Source organism: Dendropsophus ebraccatus, chromosome 4, assembly GCF_027789765.1.
Source record: "Dendropsophus ebraccatus isolate aDenEbr1 chromosome 4, aDenEbr1.pat, whole genome shotgun sequence".
Taxonomy (NCBI): Eukaryota; Metazoa; Chordata; class Amphibia; order Anura; family Hylidae; genus Dendropsophus; species Dendropsophus ebraccatus.
Genome location: NC_091457.1, coordinates 83946888 through 83973788, shown reverse-complemented (window position 1 = coordinate 83973788; position 26901 = coordinate 83946888). Strand labels below are relative to the sequence as shown.

At 45.7% G+C, this 26901-nt stretch overlaps 1 protein-coding gene across 1 annotated transcript in view; it reads right to left on the bottom strand.

Annotated features, from left to right (window-relative positions):
• PEPD (peptidase D) overlaps positions 1-19134 on the bottom strand; it is a 211205-nt gene extending 192071 nt beyond the window's left edge. Inside the window, exons 1-2 of the mRNA XM_069966171.1 lie at positions 19062-19134; positions 89-272 (exon numbers count right to left, since the gene is read on the bottom strand). Of these exons, the coding sequence (XP_069822272.1) occupies positions 89-272; positions 19062-19078 (201 nt within the window). The 5' untranslated portion in view covers positions 19079-19134. The remainder of the gene's footprint in view (positions 1-88; positions 273-19061) is intronic.
• Between the last annotated feature and the right edge of the window lie 7767 nt (positions 19135-26901).

Genomic DNA, 26901 nt, shown 5'->3' with positions numbered 1-26901 from the left:
ACCGTTTTAACTACAGTGTGAATGGAATTCTTAAAAACATCATTAACTACTGTATAAAAATTTGAATGTGTAAACTATGATCCCTCACCTGACGGAAGAGGACCCCGGTGTCTGTGCAGTATCTATTGGTCTCCTCTCCACCTTGCAAGACCACAATGGCATCTTTGGGTACATCACTATTGTTCCTCAGTCTGTCACAGAGGCGTTTCCTGTTCAGGGCAAACAGAGCAGCTGGCACTTTCAGCGTTTCATTCCCCAGCCAATACAAAGGTCTATGAAAGGAAAACAAAGTTCTGTGAATATTTCAGATTTATAAATGGAAATAAAGTAACAAATTGGTCATTACGGACGATCAGACAATGAATACACAGAAATAGAGAATATGGTATGCAGATCAAGATCGTTTTTTTCTTATTTTATATAACTGGGTCTATAGTTACAGTCAAAAGGGGTTGGTTTTGAGTTTGCGACAATTTCTTAAAAAGTCACATTTAGCAACCAGCCTCTGTCTCCAAAAATAGACTAGCCCTTGTTTAACAGTTATTAAAACATTACATTTTTAATACACCAGACTATTATTCACACTGCAGCAATAAACCACACACAAGAAACACAAAAGCCCAGCAATAGTTAATTCCTTCTCTTCTAACCAATACCAATCTTAGCCACCACTCTTAAAGGGGTACTCCAGCGCGGGGGGGGGACACTTTTTGGGGGGGACCGGGGAGGAGGTGGCTGAAATAAAAGACGTCCACTTACCTCCCCGGTTCCAGCGGCGGCTCCCGCATCACGGCGCTCCGGTGCTTGGTTCCCGGCCGCTTCCTGGTGTCTGACGCCGCCTAAGACGCTACATCTCAGGGCCGCTCAGCCACTCAGTGAAGGAGGCGGGATCCGAGCGGACTTCAAACGGATCCCGCCTCCTTCAATGAGTGGCTGAGCGGCCCTGAGACGTAGCGTCTCGGGCGGCGTCAGACACCAGGAAGTGGCCGGGAACCGGGCACCGTGATGCGGGAGCCGCCGCTGGAAACGGGGAGGTAAGTGGACTTCTTTTATTTCAGCGACCTCCTCCCCGGTCCCCCCAAAAAAGTGCCCCCACGCTGGAGCACCCCTTTAACTTTGCTAGACTGTAGAAGACCAGGACAAACTGTTGCAGACCTCACAATTTGTATAAAACCTCTAAAGCCTCTACCTTAGCGCTGGAGTGATGGAATATAATAAAGAGTTATATTTCCTGATTCTTGGTAAGAAGCCCTATTGTATACCACATGTTACCTTAATCAGCAAAAAGCTGCTGACCGCTTTACTCCTTATGGGACACAGCCCATTCTGGTCTTGTGGACAGATCCAATTTATATTTTTATCTCCTCACCTTCTAAGAGCTGTGATTCTTTTATGTTTCCATGTACAGAGCTATATAAAGGATTATTCTGTGTTACTAGCTCTACTATGCAATGATGACACCTTTTATTTTACTATAAAATATGTGAAACCAAAAAGTTATTATTTGTGGTGTGAAAAAAAAAAGAATTATACAATGACACCCACGTTTAAATAGCTTTTGTATTATTTTAAAGTAAACTTTTTTTGCAAATTAAAAATGCTTTAATTTTTCCATCTATGGGGATGTATGGTCATTTAAAATGGTGCCACTTTGGTGTTGAAGGGATTTTTAAAATATTTTTTTCTGATATACGTGATTAAAAAAAAAAAAATCTGGCTATTTTTTTGCAGAACCAATAACATTTTAATAAAATTGACAATTGTGCAATTTTTGTAAAAGGATTTAATTATTAAAGGAAGAGGCTTTTTTTACAGTTTTAAAAATCTTTTTTTTCACACTAGAGGGAATATTAAAAGCATAGCATTGATCAGTCAGAGCATCGCTTTGTAATTTCCAAGGCATTAGAAATACCATGGGACACAGGGAAGACTGTCATCAAGAAGTGGTCCAATGTGGTCCTACTGGTTGTAAAGAGAGCTCTAATCCTTCTCAGCAGAGAGCAATTTTTTTTACCAAGAGGCCAATTTCCTAGAGGACAATTATGATCAAGACCAAATCAGGGAGACATTAAGACCATTTCAATATACTGAATGGTACACATTTTCAGACATTGGTGCTAGACTTGGTAAAAGTCACTGTCCCCTCCCTTCTTAAACGTGCGGCCATACCTTTATTTAGGTCGCCTGTTGAACCAATAATGATAAGTCTAACTTTTTCTTAATATGTAAATGAGGGCATTTTGTGGATTAGGGGCTGTCTTGTAGCTCCTGTAACACACCTCCATAAATTCATCACAGTGCTCTGCAGGGAGCAGCAGCACAAAGTGATGTCACTGCAGAGCACCGTTCTGTATATTTATAAAGAGCCGTGCTGTAGGAGCTGGTGGATAAATCATGCACTACAGCTACAGAACACCAGCAAGCACCCCCCACTAGGGCTGGGCGGTATACCGCAAAAATACCGATACCGTCACTGGCGTCGGTTAACCGACCTCAACTTAGCCAGGACGGTATCTGCGGTAATTTCGTGTTTCCCAGAGAGCTTCTGCACGCAGTCGCGGCTCGGCGTGAGCGCTGCACGTTATGTGCAGGGACGCCGGAATCAGAGCGGGAGGTGGAGGAGCAGCAGGGCTCAGGTGAGAATGCCCGCCCCCGTCACCCATCCAGTCTGAGCGCCCGCCCTCCCCCTGTCCCATCCGGCGTCCCTGCACACACAGGACATTAACGTGCAGCGCTCGCCGGGAGGGGGAGTTGGGGGACCGGCACCAGTCCTGTCCGAGCGCCCTTCTCCTCCGGCCGGCGAGCGCTGCACGTTAATGTCCTGTGTGTGCAGGGACGCCGGTGTGCGCGCGAGAAGTGGAGGAGCAGCAGGGTCCAGGGGAGAATGTTCCTGAGTGATCCTGTCCTGTCCGGCGTCCCTGCACACACAGGACATTAACATGTGCAGCGCTCGCCGGCCGGAGGAGAAGGGCGCTCGGACAGGACTGGTGCCGGTCCCCCCATTAATGTCATGTGTGTGCAGGGACGCCGGTCAGATCTCAAGGTGGAGGAGCATATGCATGCAGCTCCCTGTGTACCCATCCACCCCTGCCCGCCCCCCCTGTGTACCCAGCCACCCCTGCCCGCCCCCCTGTGTACCCAGCCACCCCTGCCCGCCCCCGTGTACCCAGCCACCCCTGCCCGCCCCCCTGTGTACCCAGCCACCCCTGCCCGCCCCCCTGTGTACCCAGCCACCCCTGCCCGCCCCCCTGTGTACCCAGCCACCCCTGCCCGCCCTCCTGTGTACCCAGCCACCCCTGCCTGCTCCCCTGTGTACCCAGCCACCCCTGCCCGCCCCCCTGTGTACCCATCCACCCCTGCCCGCTCCCCTGTGTACCCATCCACCCCTGCTGGCCCCCCTGTGTACCCAAACACCCCTGCCCGCCCCCCCGTACACCCCTGCCCACCTCCCCGTAGAGGAGATAGATAGATAGGAGATAGATAGATAGGAGATAGATAGATAGGAGATAGATAGATAGGAGATAGATAGGAGATAGATAGATAGATAGATAGATAGATAGATAGATAGATAGATAGGAGATAGATAGGAGATAGATAGATAGGAGATAGATAGATAGGAGATAGATAGGAGATAGATAGATATAGGAGATAGATAGATAGGAGATAGATAGATAGGAGATAGATAGATAGATAGATATAGGAGATAGATAGATAGATATAGGAGATAGATAGATAGATATAGGAGATAGATAGATAGATATAGGAGATAGATAGATAGATATAGGAGATAGATAGATAGATAGATAGATATAGGAGATAGATAGATAGATATAGGAGATAGATAGATAGATGATAGATAGATATAGATAAAGCAGCAAGAGTCCGCAGCACACCAGCATGTAGTGAAGAGTGGTTCATTCCATCAAATAAGGTGCAGGATACGACGTTTCAATTCACTTCAGAATCATTTTCAAGCATGCTTATCTCTTCACTATATGCTGGTGTGCTGCGGACTCTTGCTGCTTTGTATTTTGGAATCCCCTGCCAAAGGCCTTTCTGTGTTCAGCACCCTCTACTTCAGCCTTGGATGTGCGTCTGTCACGAACGATAGATCGATATCTTTACAGCGTGTCAGTGCAGTGCCATCTACAGCCCCCTATAATGTACGTCCCTGTACTGTCACCTGTATATACTATATACCCATCATATATACTCTGGGTACCTATAGTACATAGCTATATACCTGTATATACACGTCCTGTAGTGTGCACATAGCTGTATACCTGTATATACACGTCCTGTAGTGTGCACATAGCTGTATACCTGTATATACACGTCCTGTAGTGTGCACATAGCTGTATACCTGTATATACATGTCCTGTAGTGTGTACCTAGCCTTGGGTTGCTGCTCATTGAGTTACTGTACTTTTTTTAACTTTATTGAAACAAACTATCCCCAGTTTGGCACGGCCGAGTGGGTGTGGCTTGTAAAAGGGGTGTGGCTTACAAAGGGGGCGTGTCATAGTTATCATCCAATTATCGTTACCGCAGCTACATATGCGATAAACCGCGATATTGATTTAGGCCAATATCGCCCAGCCCTACCCCCCACTGAACCTCCTCATTTATATATTGAAAATATAAAAAGAAGGATTTACCATTAATGGGGCGGTGAACCTTCTAAAAAAGCGTATGACCACACTCCCCATGCTCTGTCCTATTAGAATCCATCAGCAAACTAGATCCATCAAACCTGCTGATAGATCCCCTTTATTATGTGTGCCACTGCCTTGAGATTTATTGTCAAGACTAAATACTAAAAGCCCAGTGTTGTTCAACATAACGCGTGGATTAAAGGGGTTATCCAGCGCTACAAAAACATGGCCACTTTTCCCCCTACTGTTGTCTCCAGTTCAGGTGCGGTTTGCAATTAAGCTCCATTTACTTCAATGGAAAACCACACCCAAACTGGAGACAACAGTAGGGGGAAAGTGGCCATCTTTTTGTAGAGCACCTTAATGCTGCATTTACACGTAACGATTATTGGCCCGATCATACGATTAGCGATGTCGGATTTACGATTTTTTTTTTATAACGATCAGCGTTTAGATGGTACGATATATCGTACGAATATTCGCACTGCGATCGTTTTGCGATCGTTTAAGCCTATCTCACACATTGGTTAAATCGGCGAACGACTATTCACACGGAACGATTTGCGAATTTTTTGCGTACGATGAACGACGATTTGATGACCTGATGAAAGATCAAAATGTACGATTTATCGTGCGTCGTTCGATCGATCGCTGCGTTTACACGTACGATTATCTAAATTCGACCGTTATCGCGCAAATTCGCACGATAATCGTTACGTGTAAACGCAGCATAACGCCACATCATTCTATACAAATATTGGTGATACTTTTGCTATATATAGTTTGTTCACTGGATATGCAATCTTAGAAACTATAGAGTGATGATATATACTTTCTAATAGCAGTGAGCAGTTTGTGAGCTTGTCATACCAGTACAGTCCTTGTGGAATTGTTTTTAATTTTTTTATTTTTTTTTTATATAGGACTTGATCTATCTGAATTTTGCTCGACTACTAATAAAGAGTGTAACATTATGAGTGGTTTGCCTATTACAGCTTTTATGACATACACTTTCTCTCTGGTGGTCAATTACATGTGCAGTTGCTAGTGTGTTGTGACTGCACACGCCTATCATCTTAATTGCAATGTATATCCATTTTATGGTATTTTCATCAAACTAAACAGACTCTGTTGAGGTTCTTCACCATTTGTTTTAATATTTCTGTCTTATTTTTTCACGAGCAATAGCCTGCTTGGTTATATGGTGTACTGGACAATGCTTATTCTTTTTTATTTTATTTTATTTTATTTAGGAACTTCTGGCAGGTACTGGTTGTGTATTGCATGAGACAACAAGCTCCTGTATTCTTCATATGTCTGAGCTGTAGGGCAGGGTGGGAAAGATGGACGTTTTTTCTAATGAAGAAAAACATCCAAGCATGGCTATATTTTTCCAAAGCCAACATTAAATCTGCCCAAAGCTTGTGGGAAAACGTGTTATGGCCTGATAAGACCAAGGTTGAACTTTTTGACCATTATTTAAAAAGGTATATTTGATGCAAAGCCAACACTGTGCATGACTAAAAGATCCCCATACCACAGGGAAGCATGGTGGAGGCAGCACTATGCTTTAGTGATGTTTTTCTGCAGCTAGAATAGAGGCTTTAGTCAAGGTGAAAAGAATTATGGACAGTTCTAAAGACCAGGCCTTTAGGCATCTGCTAAAAAGCTGAAGATGTAGGGGAATTTCCCATTACAACGCAACAAGCAAAAGCATATCTTCCTATCAACTAAAGAATAGTTTTGCCAGAAAATGTTTAAGAATCACCCAGCCAGTGCCCTGAACTGAAATCCAATTGAAAATCTTTGGGTTGACCTGAAGAGGGCGCTGTACACAGGATATGCAAGGACGGGTCTAGAAATACAGTCTATGCAAAGAAATTTTCCGGCACTCAACCGATCTTCTGTAAACGGATTTATTTACAAATACACACTATACAGGAAGCGTTTCGGCTTTCTGGCTGTTAAGAGTTCGTTCCCTGTGTGTGAATTCGGCTGGAAGAACCAGCCGACGCCCTATCCCTTTGACCTGATTCACACACTTCATACTATGCTGCCAGGGAGCCGACACCCGACTTCATGCTTCTCCTGACTCCTCTCTGGTGCTCGTGGGGTTAAGCCTTCAGGTGTTGCATTCTCCTGAGGCTTGCTCCTGTCTGAGTACAGGGGAGGGCTCCCTGGCTGCTATTGGTATCTCATGCTGCTGTCAGACTCCTTGCTCCTATCAGAGGCTGGGGCGGGAGCTCTGGTAGCATTTAAGATGGTGATTTACACCCTGTAGTTGCCAGTGTATGTTTGGTTTCCAGCAACACCAGCATGTCTCTTGTGGTTCCTGTATTTGAGAATTGGACTTCGCCTTTGCCTCATCCTTTTGTACTGTGTTACCTCCTGTGTTTGACCTTGGACTGGACTCTGTTAACCCATTGCTTGCTGATTTTGACTTTGATGTTATCTCCTGTTGCCGACTCGGACTGCCTGACCTGTTTGTATATACCTGTCTGTGTGTTCTGTCTACCTCCCCGTATCCCTAGTTAGGCTAGAGACTGTCGCCCAGTTGCTGCCCTAGGGGGGCAAGCAGGTAGGGACAGGGGTTGCGGGGCCGAGAGAAGGGACTGCCAGCTTCCCAGACCCCAGGACACCCTGACACTGGCCTTTCTCAACTAGTCTGATTGTATGAGACTAGTTGAGAAAGTCCAGAAAGCCGAAACGCGTCCTGTATAGTGTGCTGTATTCACCGTTTGTATTTGTAAATAAATCCGTTTGCAGAAGATCGGTTGAGTGCCGGAAAAATTTCTTTGCATAGACTGTATCCTGTCCGGGCACCCCCAGCTCTGAGTGCCGTCCAAACCTGTTTTACCACGGGTCTAGAAATACCATCCTACCCAAAAGACTGAATGCTGTCATATAGTCACAGGGTACTACTAGTTTAGATCTTTTCTGACTGTCTGAAGTCCAAGTGAGTTAGAGAAAAAAGGAGCTTATAAAAGGGGAAGTGGTCAAGAAATGTACATGGAGGGGAATTCTGTAATATATTAATGGACGCAGAAACTATACTTTATGTAATGTGTCAGCAGTCTGCAGTCGCCGAGAGGTCACATATTCCCTGCTGTACAAGCTGTATATATCCGAAGCCACAAAGAAGTTGCAGCCTTGCACCTTTATACAGGTCACATCACTGTCCACAATAAAGTATGATAGGCACACACCCAGGTGAGCAGTATCTTCACGGACAGCATTTGGCTGGGTTCACACAGGGATGTCCAGCATAAGACAATACATGAAACCAGAGTGATGTGTAAGGATTTCTGGTGGGATGGTTGTATTATGCAGATTGTTTCTATATACATATGGATAATCCAAAGCCCATTGCCCTACAAGGGCTTCAGATCTTTCCTCCACCTTAAAGGAGCACATTACTTTCTAGCTGATCTACTGATTAAATTAAAGATACACAAACAGAGATATAGGTGACCCCTTGATAAAGGTTGTTCACCGAAACGTGCGTTGGGGTGGGGGCGACTGTCCGGCTGGTACATCACCTCCATTTGGGTAAGATAATACATTTTGTATGACTATTGTGAAGATGGAGTTGGTTTAGGGTGGGTTTATGGTAGTATACCAATGAATTGTATTTTGTCCCTGATCATCTCTCTACACATTGCCTGACAGTAGCACCCCTCATTTGTATGTTTTTTTCTGTTTGTTTTTAATGTATTTTCTCAGTCGCAGTTCACTGTGTAGTACGATTCCCTATGGATGTGCTTTTTTATGTAATAAAGTATTTTTTGTACGTTAACACGTTATGGAGGTTCAGTTGTTTCTTTATAGGTGTGATTAAATTAAAGACCTGATATTGACTAGATATGTTATGTGTGCTGCGAGGACTTTACAGCTATGCAAAGTATCGGAGGTCCTCCTGTCCATCTTGTAGACTAAATGCATTCTCAGCTCTGGATGGTCCTTCAGTCACCTAACTTTTTCATCTAGACTATCTTGATGTGCACCCGTATAGCACACAGTTCCCATTATCAGCGGTTTGCAGGAGGTTTGTTGTGCATTCCAATTATGTGCCCCTCCATGCTTACATATGTCTATTACATGTACTAAAAGCTGCTGCAAAAGTAACATTATCCTGAGAAACGAGACCTGGAGTTGGAGCGAGATGTATATTAAACAGTAGACTATGTAGCAGTATTTCACAATGAGAAATGTAAATAAGGAAGCAGTCTTAAGTACAACACCTTCTTCACCTCCCAGCTGGCAGTAGTAATCACTTTGCCCATCTTTACCCTGTCTCTTTAGGTCACAGCTTCACCAGACACACACATGGTAAAGTTACTCCTGCACCCAATGTCAGAACAGTGAAGAAAGACAGCAGATACCTGCGCAGGAGTCAGGGGTTAGGTAACTGTGGTGGGGGACCTGGCAACTGGGGATACTACCTATAGGGAGTAGGGAACCTGGCTACTGGGCAAACTACCTACAGGGGGAGCTGGCTAATTGGGGAAATTATATATGGGGGGCTTACTTCACTGGGAAAACTACCAATAGGGCGCACCTACCTTATAGGGAAGACTAGCTACTGGGGAACCTACCTAGTTAAAAAAAAACTACTTATTGGGTGCACCTGCCTATCTATTTTAATGATTGACTTACCTACTGGGGGACACCTACAGTACTCCACCTTTCACCCTATTTACAGGGTCCAAATAGCTCCTGGTGCTGTCCATTTCATATAAACAATCTTTTCATCTGGAAGAGTGGGGTCAACGAGGCACGTCCACGCCCTAGGCCTGCAGCACCTCTTTCTTCTTGCTCCACAGGAACAGCTGCTGCACTAAATTATGATATGGATGGCACCAGGAGCTATCTGGACTTTTGTACCGCACAAGGAATGACCGCGGCAATGGTACCGGTGTTTGGGGGGCTTAGGGGTGCCTACAGATTCACTTTAGGGTGTGTTCAAACATTCTGGTTTTTAATTGCAGTTATTGAATACAAAGCTTTTGTGATCTGTTCCTGGCTTAAATTTAGTCACTGGTAGACTATGTTTGGCCCAGTGAAATGAATGAGCATGGTTTTGGTACAGAATAGTATTCGTCCACATACTTTTCTACCAGTGTGACATCATATACAGCACACCTAGACCACTTGTGAGAACCATTTCTGTGACACTGTCAGCTCAAAATAAAGAGCAATTTTTCCAAAGACGTGAGATCAAAGAGAAAAGGCAAAGGTAACTATGGGATGCCCACTAAGTAGGTATCCATATCCATGCTGTCAGTTTCCCTTTCTTGGTGGAAGAGATGCTCCATTCACTCAAGGAACTACTGACCTCTTTTCTTGTGATTGGTGCAGATCCCAGAGGTCAGACCCCTAATAACCAGCTAGCCATCCCCATGTTGTGGATAAGGGAAAGTTGTAATCTTGAGATAACCCATTTAGTTAGAGCAGGGATGGGGAACCTTTGGCCGAAGGTTCCCCATCCCTAAGTTAGAGGATAGCCATGGGGTGAGTGTCCCAGCAGCTAGACTCCCAACCTCTTGATAATTCTGATACATCTCACTTACAGATATGGGCTGGTGAGTATACATAGAGCAGTAGTTCCACAACAACTTGGAACTTGAGACATTTGGCAGGGATATGCTGCAAACTGTAATTCAACGACGTCTTCTGGGGCACACCGAATGATAGTTATAAAGCATCAGGAGGGCCAGCTATTACATGCCACACCCTGTCTGCTCACTACTTCTTTTTTTATAGAAAATATTACACAACACTTTAGTGGTAAGTTCTTCAGGACATAGAAAACATCAGCAAATATATCATATTATGACGGAGGAGATCATCACAGGACAACTGCCAGTAAGGACCGTGTTCTGTCCAAACATCTCCCAGTCATTGTCCCTTCTCACTAAAAATCTCATTATGCAGCCTGTCACCAGAACACTGCTGCCCACTACACTGTATTACATTGCAGAAGATGCAGTCTCTGTCTGGGCATGCACAGAAAGATGACTGTCAGTCACGGATAAGAGGATAAGACTGCCCACGGCGCTCAAAGTGAACATGTCCCTTCTAAAAAAAAAATAAAAAATTTGGACCTATGATAAAGACATGCCAACGGTTTAGACTGGTCAGTAACTGGGTTTTTAGATCACAATTGATGCTTCTACAGAGTCGGAAGCTGTGCCTGGCTTCACTCCACTTCTCCTGACAATTGCTGAGTATCTAAATAGACAAACTCTGACCAAGCAAACTTTTGCCATGTCTCTTACATATCAAATGACTGGGACACTTTAAAGGGGTGCTCCAGCATGGGAGCACTTTTTTGGGGGGACCGCTACAACTCAGGGCCGCTCAGCCACTCAGTGAAGGAGGCGGGATCCGTGTGAAGTCTGCTCGGATCCCGCCTCCTTCAATGAGTGGCTGAGCGGCCCTGAGATGTAGCGTCTCGAGCGGCGTCAGACACCCGGAAGCGGACGGGGCACCGGAGCGCCGTGATGCGGGACACGCCGCTGGAACCGGGGAGGTAAGTGGACGTCTTTTATTTCAGCCACCTCCTCCCCGGTGCCCCCACGCTGGATAACCCCTTTAAGGCACAAAATATACAGATTTAGGGTAGCTTCACAAGTAACATATTCGCAGCAGAACTCATGCTGTGAGTTTGCAGTGAAATCCGCTGTGAATACCTCTCCTGTCAGTGTCAATGTGATTACATACTCGCAGCGGGAGTATCTAAGTGCCAGCCCCATTAACACATCCCCATGACACCCCCACCCCCCACTCCACCCCCCGCCGGGAAGAAGCTTTACCTGCTTCACGATCCGGCTGCATCTGAGGCTCCCGGAGGTGGGGGGTTAATGGGGACGACACTTACATACTCCCACTGAGAGAATGTTATGACATTTACACTGACAGGAGAGGTATCCGCTGCAGATTTAGATGCGAACTTGCAGCGTGAAATCCGCTGCGGGTACGTTACGTGTAAAGCTACCCTAAGAGGGTTTTCCCACATATGACACTGATCACTTATTCATTGGACAAGTATGGAGTGTCTGACCATCAAGTCTTACAAGAAAAAAGGGACTGTGTTCCTCTGGATGAATGGTAGTCCGACATGCATGCTGCCTGTCCATTCAACTCTATTGACCTGACAAAGATAGATTGTGTGAACCTAGTCTAACACCATCAGCAGAGTCTAAAGGATGGTGTATGCATGTTACACTGCACCTTACCGGCCATGCTCCTTTAAGAATAAAAGGGAGAGCGGAAAAAAACAAGAAATAAGATAAATTAAATTAGGGTCAGCAGGATGTTATGGGAAGAGGAGCAGAACTCTGTGAAAGGGAATTACTACTGCAGCTGTAGAAAAACTCCAGCATCTTTATGGAGGAGCTGAGACGTCTTAATGCTCAAGCAGCACAATTGAAGCAATAAAGCCGGCACATTGGCATTTTCCAGGTTTATTGATTTCCACAAAGCAATTCAATTAGTTACTTATTGAAGAAACATCCTCAATGCTTTTCTTCTGCCAAGGCGCTATACGATGCGTGGAAAAAGAAAACCCCCACACTGTACCGTACAATAAAAAGACATTATTGTATTGGTGAGCCAACACTTGTGTATTAGGGAAGAGCTTACGGAAGGAATCAGATGAAGGGAGATTCAAGTGTCAGTAACGTCACTGGGAAGAGTTTGGGGCAAAATAAGAAAGATTAGACTTATTAAGATATGGCCGGCAGAGATGTTGGGCTAGGTTCACACATACTTGGTGTGCCATGCAGCAAATCACTGTACTGGGAAAGCTGCATATTACTGTTTTTTTTTAAAATAATATAAAAAAAACTGCAAAGGCAATAAATGCAAATTAAAACCTCGGCAATTCACAGAACATGCAATTTTGCCATGCAGAGATTAGCAGCACACTAACACTGTATACACACCCAGCCTTGGCTTTGACAGTGATAGAGACACTGGTGAGATGGTCATACATGCTAAGGCTATGTTCCCACACTGTGCACACAATGGCCATTGCACCGTGAACGGCAGTTGTTTAACGCTACCTACGCCCAAAATTAATGAAAATTAATTTCAGCCATAGGTAGGATTAAACAATGGACGTTCACGGTGGAGCACCCGTTGTTTGTACAACATGTGAACATAGCCTTAGTTTGAAACCAGAAATTACTGTTGGGCACAGATAATAAAGAAAATAGGGTTGCATCTATGTATGTCCACACACTAATCTATGTGCAACTAAGAGAATATGCATACTAAGGGATGCACGATGCACCGAAAAATCGATACTACTATCGATTTTCGGGGCAAAAAAATGGTTCGATACCAGGATTTCCTGGTATCGATACTTTATGTTAAACTACAAAATAGCGTAGTTTAACATATAGTGCAAAGAACATGACAGGCGGCTACCTGAGCGCCTGTCATGTTCTCTCTGTGCCACCCCTGCGAACACAGACCCGGGACCCTGCGCGCTCACTCGGGCCCAGATCATCCACCTACCATGCAGCTGCCGCCGGCAAATTTTAGGTCGCCGCTCCTGCCTCTGACATCGCCAGCCCCAGGACACGTGTGTGTCACTGCAGGTCCTATGGGCTAAGATGAGGACCTCCCCCCCCCTCCACAGGCACCGAGCATGAGACACAGCTGGGCCGGTGAGTGTCTGACAAGGGCAGAGGGGCAGCACAGGGTCGGCGGCAGGAGAGGGAGGAGAGCGGCTGAGAGCTGCACGGTCCGGGAGAGGAGAACGCAGGAGAAGGCTGGAGGTGGGGGAGGCGAGGAGGAGATCTGACAGGAGGTAGCTGTGAGGCCGGGCCGTCAGGACATCCCCGGGGCCGGCATCAGCAATGTGGGGGGTGAACAAAAGGTCGGCCTGGCTGCGACTGTGAAGGGAAGTGGGAAGGGGGCGGTAGCCTGCACATTAATCTGCCGCCCGAATCCAGCTGGAATAGTGCAGTTACAACCCCCATCATCCCCCCTGATAGCTAAAGTGTGTTACATGACTACAGTTCCCATCATCCCCCTGATAGCTGAAGTGTGTGTTACATGACAACAACCCCCATCATCCCTGATAGCTGAAGTGTGTGTTACATGACTACAACCCCCACCATTGCCCTGATAGCTGAAGTGTGTGTTACATGACTACAGTTCCCATCATCCCCCTGATAGCTGAAGTGTATTACATGACTACAGTTCCCATCATCCCCCTGATAGCTGAAGTGTGTGTTTCATGACTACAGTTCCCATCATCCCCCCTGATAGCTGAATTGTATTACATGAATACAGTTCCCATCATCCCCCCTGATAGCTGAAGTGTGTGTTACATGACTACAGTTCCCATCAACTCCCTGATAGCTGAAGTGTATCACATGACTATAGTTCCCATCATCCCCCCTGATAGCTGAAGTGTGTTACATGACTACAGTTCCCATCATCCCCCTGATAGCTGAAGTGTGTGTTACATGACAACAACCCCCATCATCCCTGATAGCTGAAGTGTGTGTTACATGACTACAACCCCCACCATTGTCCTGATAGCTGAAGTGTGTGTTACATGACTACAGTTCCCATCATCCCCCTGATAGCTGAAGTGTATTACATGACTACAGTTCCCATCATCCCCCTGATAGCTGAAGTGTGTGTTTCATGACTACAGTTCCCATCATCCCCCCTGATAGCTGAATTGTATTACATGAATACAGTTCCCATCATCCCCCCTGATAGCTGAAGTGTGTGTTACATGAATACAGTTCCCATCATCCCCTCTGATAGCTGAAGTGTGTGTTACATGACTACAGTTCCCATCATCTCCCTGATAGCTGAAGTGTATCACATGACTATAGTTCCCATCATCCCCCCTGATAGCTGAAGTGTGTTACATGACTACAGTTCCCATCATCCCCCTGATAGCTGAAGTGTGTGTTACATGACAACAACCCCCATCATCCCTGATAGCTGAAGTGTGTGTTACATGACTACAACCCCCACCATCGCCCTGATAGCTGAAGTGTGTGTTACATGACTACAGTTCCCATCATCCCCCCTGATAGCTGAAGTGTATTACATGACTACAGTTCCCATCATCCCCCCTGATAGCTGAAGTGTGTGTTACATGAATACAGTTCCCATCATCCCCTCTGATAGCTGAAGTGTGTGTTACATGACTACAGTTCCCATCATCTCCCTGATAGCTGAAGTGTATCACATGACTACAGTTCCCATCATCCCCCCTGATAGCTGAAGTGTATTACATAACTACAGTTCCCATCATCCCCCGATAGCTGAAGTGTGTGTTACATGACTACAGTTCCCATCATCCCCCTGATAGCTGAAGTGTATCACATGACTACAGTTCCCATCATCCCCCTGATAGCTGAAGTGTATCACATGACTACAGTTCCCATCATCCCCCTGATAGCTAAAGGGTGTATCACATGACTACAGTTCCCATCATCCCCCCTGATAGCTGAAGTGTTATTGTGCATATTATAAGATTATCACCTTCCTGATGATGCACGGTAAATGGTGCAAGCGGAGAAACCACCAAATTCAGTACCACATAAAAACGTGCTACTAAATAAAACTACAGATTGCCCCATAGCCATGTTAAGAATCAGAATAGGGCTATTTTTTTAAGAACATTTATTTTAAATAATGGAAACTTTATTTATAAAGTAATATGGTTCGTACAGACCTGACAGTCGGGGGGGATCTCTACTCTTGTGTTTTTTTTAAAAAAAATATAATTTATTAAGTATCGAATTGGTATCGAGCATTGAAAAAAAAAGTTGGTATTGGTATCGAACTCAAAATTCTGGTATCGTGACATCACTAATGCATACTAAGGAAATCACGCGCATAACTTGCCACAGATTCCGCCACTTGTCCCCACATGCTCCTGCTTCACTCTCTGCCTGAAATGTCATGTCTATTCTTTGGCTGGGTCCTTCCCGGAGGGATATCTGGCTAGTCCTGTGTTTTGAGACTCTACAATGAGGCTCCACGGACTTCTCTTTTGCATACTCATGTTTCCCAGGGGGCAATGCACCTAGGACTTCACTGCATTGAGCGCTTTCATTAGCAGCCGGCAGTGTTGTCATTTGGCTGTTCTCCCTGAGTTCAGCAATCTGTTTCTCTTATGGCTCTACTAGGCATTGCTCCCACCTAGCCAGAATCCTGCTCCACACTGATGAGGGGCAACACCCCGAAACAGCTGTCTGTGGATGGTTACCTAGCCTTGGTTTATCCCTTGTCATTACACTGACTTATAGGGCCACTTAATATGGTGGATTTGGTGGTTTCCTAACAGGAGCTGCCACTTGGCTGGGTCCTTCCCGGAGGGATATCTGGCTAGTCCTGTGTTTTGAGACTCTACAATGAGGCTCCACGGACTTCTCTTTTGCATACTCATGTTTCCCAGGGGGCAATGCACCTAGGACTTCACTGCATTGAGCGCTTTCATTAGCAGCCGGCAGTGTTGTCATTTGGCTGTTCTCCCTGAGTTCAGCAATCTGTTTCTCTTATGGCTCTACTAGGCATTGCTCCCACCTAGCCAGAATCCTGCTCCACACTGATGAGGGGCAACACCCCGAAACAGCTGTCTGTGGATGGTTACCTAGCCTTGGTTTATCCCTTGTCATTACACTGACTTATAGGGCCACTTAATATGGTGGATTTGGTGGTTTCCTAACAGGAGCTGCCACTTGGCTGGGTCCTTCCCGGAGGGATATCTGGCTAGTCCTGTGTTTTGAGACTCTACAATGAGGCTCCACGGACTTCTCTTTTGCATACTCATGTCTATTCTTTGGGCAGATGGCGGAACCTGCCTGTGCATAGAATGGAGCCTATGGGACAGGCTGCATTTCAATGCCAGCTGACTGGCGGAGAATGAGGCAGAGGCAGCGGGGGGGCAACCTAGAGGAGGGGGAGGGGCAACTTAAAGACAGAGCAGATTTTTTAAAAGACGTGGGATCCGGATACACGCACAGTACGGATTCCAAGTTGAGAACTTCAAGTGGATTCCGATGCGGGCACCTGCTTGAAGTTCCGCCCATCCCATAGGCTCCATTCTATGCTCAGGCAGATTACGTCGTCCCCCCAAAGAAATGACACGTCCGCTCAGAATATGTAGTGTGCACATACCCTCACAGAGAAAAGGCAAAGGTACCTACAGGATGCCCGCTGAGTAGGTAACTGGAAACTGGCAGCACGGATATATGCATATGCGTCAGATTCCCTTTTCTTGGTGGCAGTTCCATTCATGCAAGGAACTATTGACCTCTTTTCTTGTCAGACCCCCAATAATCAGATAGCTATCCCCATGTTTTAGATAGGGGGAATTTTAATCTTGGCATAACCCTTTTAGTTAGAGGACACCGATGGGCTGAGGGCGGGCCAAATGATAGTTATAAAGAATCCTGAGGGCCAGCTATTAGGTACTATTACATGAAACAATTATTGGCCAAAAATTGTTTTGTCTAATAGCTCATGCGGAAAGGCAACGATCAGCCGATATGCACGATGTCTGCTTATTGTTGCCTTTCTGCATGAACCAAATTCCTGTTGACGATTGCGATAGACTGCTGGCCATCGATTTGTGTAGCAGGGGTGTCGGCAGCAGACCGTCGCTATCTTCTATGGGCTAAAGATCGTCCTGACAGCCCCTCCCCAGCAATCGGGCACCAACGAGGTGCTTGCTTGCTCTTAAATATCGGGCTGTCTAACACGACCCTTACACACCACACCCTGTCACACACTGACACTGTCCGCTCACTTCTTGATAGAAAGGATTACACAACACTTTGTGGTAGGTTCTTCAGGACATGAAAAACAACAGCAAATCTGGACAGAGGAGATCATCACAAGACAATTGCCAGTGAGGACCATATTCTGTCCACACATCTCCCCGTCATTGTCCCTTCTAAAAATCTCATTATACAACCTGTCACCATAACACTGCTGCCCACTACACCGTATTACATTGCAGAAGATGTCCTCTCTGTATGGGTATGCACAGAAAGATGACTGTCAGTCACGGATAAGAGGATAAGACTGCCCACTGCACTCAAAGTGAACGTGTCCCTCCTAAAAAGATGTTTTTGACTTGTGATTAAGACTTCAAAGCTATGGAAAGGTCGGTGACTGGGTGCCTGGATCTCAACTTTAGGTACAGAATATGCAGATTTAAAGGTGAGTGCTGGGACCCCCACTTTTTACAAGAACAACGGTACTGTGTTCCTCTGGTTGATGGAACGGTAATCAGACATGTATGCTGCCTACCCATTCAACCCTATAGACCTGACAAAGTAGGCAGAGTAGAGCGACAGCTCCATTAGGCCAATAGAACTAAGCGCTCCATTCAACCAGGAGATACATAGGATCCCTGTTCTCAAGATCAGTTAGGGTCCCTGCGGTCAGACGCCAAAGACCAGCCACATTACTTATGCTGCAGAGTGTAGCGATCTCCCCCATAACAATATCTTTCAGTCTGCTCCCTCCTCCGGCTCTAGGACAGGATGCTGCCAGATCACACACTTCTAGACGGTCAGCACTGCCAGATCACACACTTCTAGAAGGTGAGCACAGCCAGATCACACACTTCTAGAAGGTCAGCACTTCCAGATCACACACTTCTAGAAGGTCAGCGCTGCCAGATCACACACTTCTAGAAGGTCAGCGCTGCCAGATCACACTTCTAGAAGGTCAGCGCTGCCAGATCACACACTTCTAGAAGGTCAGCGCTGCCAGATCATACACTTCTAGACGGTCAGCACTGCCAGATCACACACTTCTAGGTCAGCACTGCCAGATCACACACTTCTAGAAGGTCAGCACAGCCGGATCACACACTTCTAGAAGGTCAGCACAGCCGGATCACACACTTCTAGAAGGTCAGCACAGCCGGATCACACACTTCTAGAAGGTCAGCACTGCCAGATCACACACTTCTAGAAGGTCAGCAATGCCAGATCACACACTTCTAGAATGTCAGCAATGCCAGATCACATCTGGGGCACCAGGGGTGGACTGGATCAGTGTACTGCCACCATCAAACTGCTCCTCAGATCTCAGCATCCTTGTGACATGGGATGGGTAATGTGTGGTGTCCATGGTAGGACAAGAACCACCTAGGTCAAAAAGGAGGCAAGCAGCTTGTGTTACAGCATCTGGTAGGGCGGGTACAATGATGTAGGACTACAAGTTCCAGCATGAGCAGCACTGGTACTACTGATGCTGTAGTATACACTTACTATGGGGCTACAGCTGCAACAATCAAGCACACGGTGACAGCAAAAGATTTACATGCAGTAATGACGCACGCTGCTGCTGCTGCTGCTGCTGCCGCCGCATTCTCTTGCGGTACCGCACACAAGCACAGACACTCACCCCTCCGCTGCTGACATGATGCTGCCCGGACTTTGTCTGTCACGTGAGACACCGGCCGTCACATGACCCCCATCAGCTGATGTATGGGGGCGGAGTTATGAGGTTCCACCCTGTCTGCTGCAGTCTGCTGCTCAGGACCAGGGCGGAAGTATCGCAGTGGCAGCCGCCCGCCACACCGGGGTCTGCGGCCTCTCCTGTAATGGACTGGGCCCCCGGAGCCTGCTTCATTTCCAGCACCAGGCGGCCGAGCGGGTCTCCCGGGTGCTGCCTCCTGACAAGCTCTACAGTCACATGGGATGTCAGAGCGAGGAGCTCACGGGGACACGATCTACTGTGGGGTGGGGTGGAATACTAGGGGACATGCCTACCATGGGCGACACTATGTGCTGGGGTTGGTATAATAGGGGACATGCCTAACAGATGCTATCCACTGGGGGTGGGCTAATTACCTAGGGCACGCTACATACGGGGGGGGGGTTTACCTACATACAGGGGGTTGGGGTACCTACAGTACATACTGGGGCATACTACATAGGGGGGGGGTTACCTACATACAGGGGGTTGGGGTACCTACAGTACATACTGGGGCATACTACATACAGGGGGCGGGGGTACGTACATACTGGGGGCGGGGGTACCTACAGTACATACTGGGGCATACTACATACAGGGGGCGGGGGTACCTACATACTGGGGGCGGGGGTACCTACATACTGGGGGGGGGTACCTACAGTACATACTGGGGCATACTACATACAGGGGGTGGGGGTACCTACATACAGGGGGTGGGGGTACCTACATACTGGGGGGGTGTACCTACAGTACATACTGGGGGTGGGGGTACCTACATACTGGGGGGGTGTACCTACAGTACATACTGGGGGTGGGGGTACCTACATATTGGGGCATACTACATACTGGGGGTGGGGGTACCTACATACTGGGGTGTACTACATACTGGTGGTTAGGGTACCTACACCTAATTACTAGGGAGACTACCTGGGTGGGGTAGGCCTATCTATACAGGTTGGCAGAGAGGGGGCAATGCAATTGTGGATGAGGATGGTGCATGAATGAGGAGCCTACAATGTTTGGCAGATTGTATGGGGAGGAGTTGTGGCTGGGAGAACTCTTCATGGTGGCCCAGGTGGATAGAGAAGAAAAGGAACAGCAACTCTTATCAGAAAAAAATGCTTCCTTTAATTAAATTTTTATTAAAGTATTGTATTGCCCCCCAAAAGTTATACAAATCACCAATATACACTTATTACAGGAAATGCACATAAAGGGCCACATGTATCATCCGGCGAACGGATGATTTTCGGCGGAAAGTGCCGATTTGCGTATTTTTTTATACGCAAATGGCTGATTTGCGAATAAAATATTCGCAAATCGGCACTTTCCGCCGAGTACGCCAGGGGGCGGAAAAGAGTCAGCGCGATTTACTCAGAGTCCGCGCGATTTATCATCCGTTCCGCCAAAATGTACGCCGAAAACCTACTCCAGTCCTCAGCTGGCGTAGGTTTTCGGCGGTGCGCAACGGCGCGCACGGGATTTATGTAGAGGCAGTCCGCCTCTACATAAATCTCCGTAGCGCTGGAGCTGCGGGGGCATTTTTACGTCCGGCGTAAAAAACGCCGGACTTAATAAATGCCTCCCAAAGTGTTTTTTTTCCCCTGCATCAAGGCTTCACTTCCTGGATAAAATGGTGATGTCACGACCTGACTCCCAGCACTGTGCGGGCTGTGGCTGCTGGAGAGGATGATGGCAGGGGGACACTGAGGGACACAGGGCACTGGAGGGACACTGAGCATCCCTCTGCCATCATCCTCTCCAGCAGCCACAGCCCGCACAGCTCTGGGAGTCGGGTCGTGATATCACCATGTTATCCAGGAAGTGAAGCCTTGATGCAGTAGTAAGTGCAGGGAAAAAAGCACTTTATAGGCATTTCCTATAACAAGTTTATATTGGTCATTTGTATAACTATTGGGGGGGCAATACAATACAGTACTTTAATAAAAATTTTCTCCAGGCTTATTTAAGGAAATCACACGGATAACTTGCCACGGATTCTGTCACTCACTCCCGCTTCACTGTCCACCTGTCCCATAGACTCCACTCCTGTTCATCCTTTGAGCGGACAGTGCAATCTGCCTGTGAATAGCATGAAGTCTATGGCACGGCCGGAAGTGTAAGTGGCAGGTTATTCGCCCAGATTCCATAGTGTGCACATACAGTTCTCTTAGTCTGTATGTGGTGGTAGTATTTGTCTTTTGTAATCTGTTACTGTTGGCATTATTGCTCTTAGTATACAGGATTTGGTCAGTAACTGTATGGTGGTAATACTAGTGGCCATGTTGTGGCAGTAATAGTTGTACCTGGTATACTGCTGTTATTGGTTATATGGTTGTGGTGTGTATGTTTTGGTCAGTAACAGTATGGCAGTAATTTAGTGACAATATTTGCTTTTTATATACTGGTGTTATTTAGTAGCTGTATCCCTACTGTATTTAAGTCTAAGGGTATATGCACACTACAGAATCCCGGTGGAACACCCGCCGCGGATTCTGCAGCTTGCACCCGCTTGTAGACGCAGGCGGCCGCATGCATCTCCGCTGCTACCATAGGCTTCATTTTATGGTTTGCCAGATTACGCTGTCCGTCCGAAGAATGAGTGGGCTCATTCTTCGGGCGGACAGCGGAATCTGGCAAACCATAGAGTGAAGCCTATGGTAGCAGCGGAGATGCGAGCCGGTACTAGCTGCGTAATCTGCAACGAGTGTTCCGCCGGGATTCCGTAGTGTGCACATACCCTCAGCCATCTATATATATTTATAAACGTAACATAAGGTTATGATTAGAGATGAGCGAAGCAGATTGGCTTTGCTTCGTATGAAGCAAGACTGATCTGTGCTCATATCCCTAAGGCTGCCAGTTACCAAAATGTGCTCGCCTATTACCACCCCAATGTGATATACATAGTCTCACCAATATTAGCAACACACGTGAAAAATAATACCGCCCATCCTAACCATGACTATAAAATACCAGTACTGCTACTAAATAAAAACCACTGTAGAGAGTCCAGAATTACCCCCCACATAGTGACCGTACAGTACCGTACAGTGTGCAATTACATGTAGTGACTCACAGGTGATGTCTTCTTTCATCAGAGTTGTTCCCTTTTCTTCTTTATTCGGTCTGGATCATCATGAAGACTTCTGTTAGCCATGACAGCATCTATCGTACAAACATTTTAGGCTCTACACTTTACCAACACTCTCCTCACCACTATACAATACCCAATCAGACATGTCAAAAGTTATTGATCAGAGCAGGTCTCACTGCGAGTCTCAGATCAAAAGATATAGCCTGAGAAAGATTGTAGCAGCATGATGCCATCCTGAATCCATAGAAGTCTATGGAAAATTTTGACGGACTGCGCTGCTGGCTGGCGACTGTGCTGCCATGATCTTTCCCCAGCTATATGTTTTGATCAGAGCGGGTGTCAATTCTTTGGGCGGATGGCGGAGTGTGCGTGAGGCATCCTGTTAAATCAGTGGGACAGGCATAAGTTCAAGCCGTGTCCACTGCACGGACTCTGCTTGAAATTCCACACTGATTATGTAGTGAGAACGGACCCTCAGGCTATATATTTTGGTCAGTTCTTTGGTCAAAGTTTTGGTCTTTTTTTTTTTTTAAGCCAAGACCAGGAGTGGAACTAACAGACATAAACTATAATGGGAAGATTTGCACATTCTCTCTGTTTTCCACCCACTTCTGGTTTTGGTTAAAAATACTGACCAAAATACTATGGGGAAGATTTATTAAAGGGTGTAAAATTTTGACTGGTGGAAACTGCCGACAGCAACCAATCACAGCTCAGCTTTCAGCTGTGGTGAAAGGAAAGAGAGCTGTGATTGGTTATTGTGTGCAGTTTACACCAGTCTTAATTTTACACCCTTTTTTTTATCCAATCAGTTTTTATTGTGAAAATAGCGTAATGAAAACAACAATGTACTTGGGACACACAATACCCAATTTAAACAAATAAGCTATACAGAATGCTCATGCTTCATAATTTTTTTTTACATTTTTAAACAGATGACTGCAACAAATAGAATGTGAAAGGTTAGAATAGAATCTGCAAACAATGCGATTACATAATAGAAACCAGTGAACAATGACAAGAAAAAGAGAAGGAACCTTGGTGTACTAAGGATTTGTTATAATGAAGAATCATTATAACTTCTATGCATCTAACAGTTCTCACTTTGGCCGTATGTGTGTTACCATAAAGACAATTATATGTCTAAAAGCCTATGATGTTGAAAGGGTAGCCAGATAACCTTTGTAGAAAGAGTTCCACGGCGCTCATAGGGACAGAAATTGATCATGAGTGCCTGTTTCCCAACTGCGCAATTCTTCCAGTGTAGGGGAATGAGTAGCCTGGCTACCATTAACAACAATGTCGCAAGGTCCCGCCTCAGCCACCGAATGTCAGAGCTGCCTTGAGACTTAACGTCTCATGCCGCAGCTCTAACCAGGAAGCGGGATGGGGCGGCGCGATCCTTCTATTTCAACCCCCTCCCCTGCCGTACACAGATTATGCTGCAGGGCCAGAGTACCCTTTTAATGCTATATACATATACATACACAACTAAACCACCAAACTAAGTCTCTTTTTACATCACATCAGTGGAGTTTGCTGTATGCTTCAGGAGATCTCCCTACACATACAGACAGCAGATGTACTCAAACCCCAATCACCCAATAGGGTCCAGAAATGTGTCATTTGGGCCTCTGTTTAGGTGGTTTCCAGTAGGATTTGCTTTTTTTCTTCTGGATGCAATAGCATAGACCTCTGTCCTATTCCATTGAGCAGGATATTATAAACAAATGTATACCATGCAATAAACATATTTTTAACATGGGAGTCTATGTATGAGAGATGCCACAGTGACATCCCTCATGGCCATACGGCGGAGGTAGACGTCAGGGAGTCCCCTGTGCTATCAAAAGAGCCTTAGGCAAAAGAGCCTTGATGAGGGATAGGGATGTCACAGTAAGCAGCGGCATACAAAAGCAGGTCAAGAATTTTATCACACTGTGAAATGGCTCAGTTTTCTGGATATAGCGTAATATTTCAGCTAAACCCCAGTGCTTCTATAATGGTGGAACGGTGTAATTTATTCTTAATTACTAAGGTGAGGACGGGTGTTCTTGCAGATTTACATATTCCTCGGCTGCAGTTTCTCATATACTTAATTGCAGTCTGACTACTAGGAAGAAAAAAAAATCCTAAACATTAAGAATTCAACTTTCTGGTCCATGGACCCCAAGTGCACTGATTTCCATCTCCAGATATTTCTGCCTAATGAATAAAGCAATTTCTGGAGACCTATTTCTCTGGGATATGTTTCATGAAATAACCATAGCATTATCATCACAGGAAGCGCCAATGTTTGCAGATCTCCACAATGGCATTCCTTCAAGGATCATTAAAGGCCCAGTACACCTCCCTTGCTTCACACTTCATGAAGCCACGGCCGGCATTCAGATACATTAAATAACTGATAAATAATACTGTCCTTCTTGCCGTGCTTACTGAGAAGCTTCCCAAAATTCTTTGTGGTTTTTCTTTTTTTCCTGAGGTGATAAATCTCTGCTGTGAAAACAGTTATGTGTTTTTGTAATAGATACTTCAGCACTTTCATCGTCTTTGATATAGAAAAGCCAAATGAGGACTGCTGACGTGCGAGGCATCCGGAAACATACACTTCTGTGTTTGGCAGAAATGTTGACATATGTGAGATAATATGGACTGACTAACAGAGGAACATAGGAAGCTGGAATTGAAGACTGTAGATCTGGGACAGGAATGATGATGGTCGTCATGTTGATCAGTGGCTATACAGCTCAGCAAAGCCATGGAATTTTTCATTTAAAGTACAGTAAAATGTCATAGAAAAGTACTAGAAGCTTACTAGTGCAAACCAGAGTCGGAATGAGAGACCATCTGAGGTTAATAACATTGTAGCTGACTAAAAGAACGTTTCTAGCTAAATTTACTACTAGGAAAGCAGGATGACAAATATGGCCATCCCTACAACCCTTATTGGGATTATGAACAAGGGGGGGTAGTATTTGCAACATTTTCACCTCCCTTTCTAGTTTGCAATCCCTTTATCATATTGTCACACACTATAGAGTGTTTTTTGTTTAATGCACTTTGTTTCTTGTAGATTTAACACTTCCCACTGAGTGGATTTCTTAAAAACTCACAAATAAATAACCACAAGCCACAGCACCTAAATTATGCCTCTGGTTTGGATAATAAAAAAGGCGGACATGAGAAAAACTATACATAATAATTGTTTCTCTTACAGACCCTATTACAGCCATGGATGTTATCACCCAAGTTTCTAAAAACAGATTACTAACAAATAAAAACTTGGTAGAGCGCCTCCGCTCCTCTCTGCTCAAAGAATTTACATGTCAATTCTTTAAGCAGAAGCACGTGCACTCTCCCATTGTAACTGATAGAAGGCAGGAGTCAGTGCTGAGTCTGCACAGAGGAGTTGCACCCGGAATCTCAGCGCCAATTTCATAGTGTGAACAGGGCCTAACGTCAGTGCTGTTAAGCTGGTGTAGAAGTAGAAGCGGGGGGCAGAAGAGTAACAATATTGGCACCGGTTAGCTTTATGCTCAGCCAACCAGTATTAAGGTTAATTTCTGCATCACTGTCTCAGGTAATCCAGTGACCGTGACAGCCTGCGCACAGATAGAGCAGTCACTTGGTACATTTAGATAGTTCAGTTGCACTGCTGTCATCTGTCAGAGTAGGCAGACTACAATGTGTGGGATCTGAGCCTGTAAGACTTTAGATGACAACTAGTGGCACAACCGAACCCTCTGACTGTGCTGTGGCACTGTCACTGAGACACAGCTAGGCACAGTGCACTGGAGGATACATAGTAATGGCCAAATGTTGAGCTTTGCTAGAGGAACCCACCTCTTCTGTGTATTCCTCTTAACAATAGCAACTGTCACTCATCTGTTCCAGAGACAGATACAATCAGAAGCATAGCTCTATGGCAGCCATTGCACCTGAGCCCTGTTTTAGATTTTCTATTTTCTGTATACAATTAAGAAAATACTAAATAAAATTATTAACATAATAACAGAAGATGATGACTTAAAAGGAACCAATCAGCACAATCGGGCTGACATGGTTCCCAGAACCAATGTATACAGCTCCTGCAACAGCCGTCGCACATACCGGGCGCGTGACAGGCCGCGACAGGGAGGTATTCATCTGATCGGTTCCCCGCCCGTATCTAGTCACCGCTCTCTGCCTGTCAGCATGCTACGAGGGCATGATTGACAGGCAGAGAGACCCTTTAAGGACTTAAATGTACAGTAGATTTATTACTCTTAAGTCGGTCGACCCACTAATTTTGCAATAGGTCTAATTTGTAAGAGGGGCCAAACATGAGTGGTGATCTTGCAGTTAACCTAGCGGCAGACATATATTACCAGTGTAGTGTACACATACCTACACATGCCTGTTTGAAGAAATCATATCAGATTTCTGCACATTGCAGTCTGGATAGAGGACAAGTTGTGTCACCTCCGATCTGCTTCCCTTCATTATTTCTTCTGCATTGCATACCAATCATACAATCATTCCCAACCTGGAAGCACTGGCAGGGAAATTTAGTGAAGTCAAATCTTTACACCATACTTTGTTACATACAGTGTCTCGGATTAACAGTTAACCATGACAAATCATCGTATAGATCTGGTGAAGCAGTTCATGGGGTTACTTTAGATACCC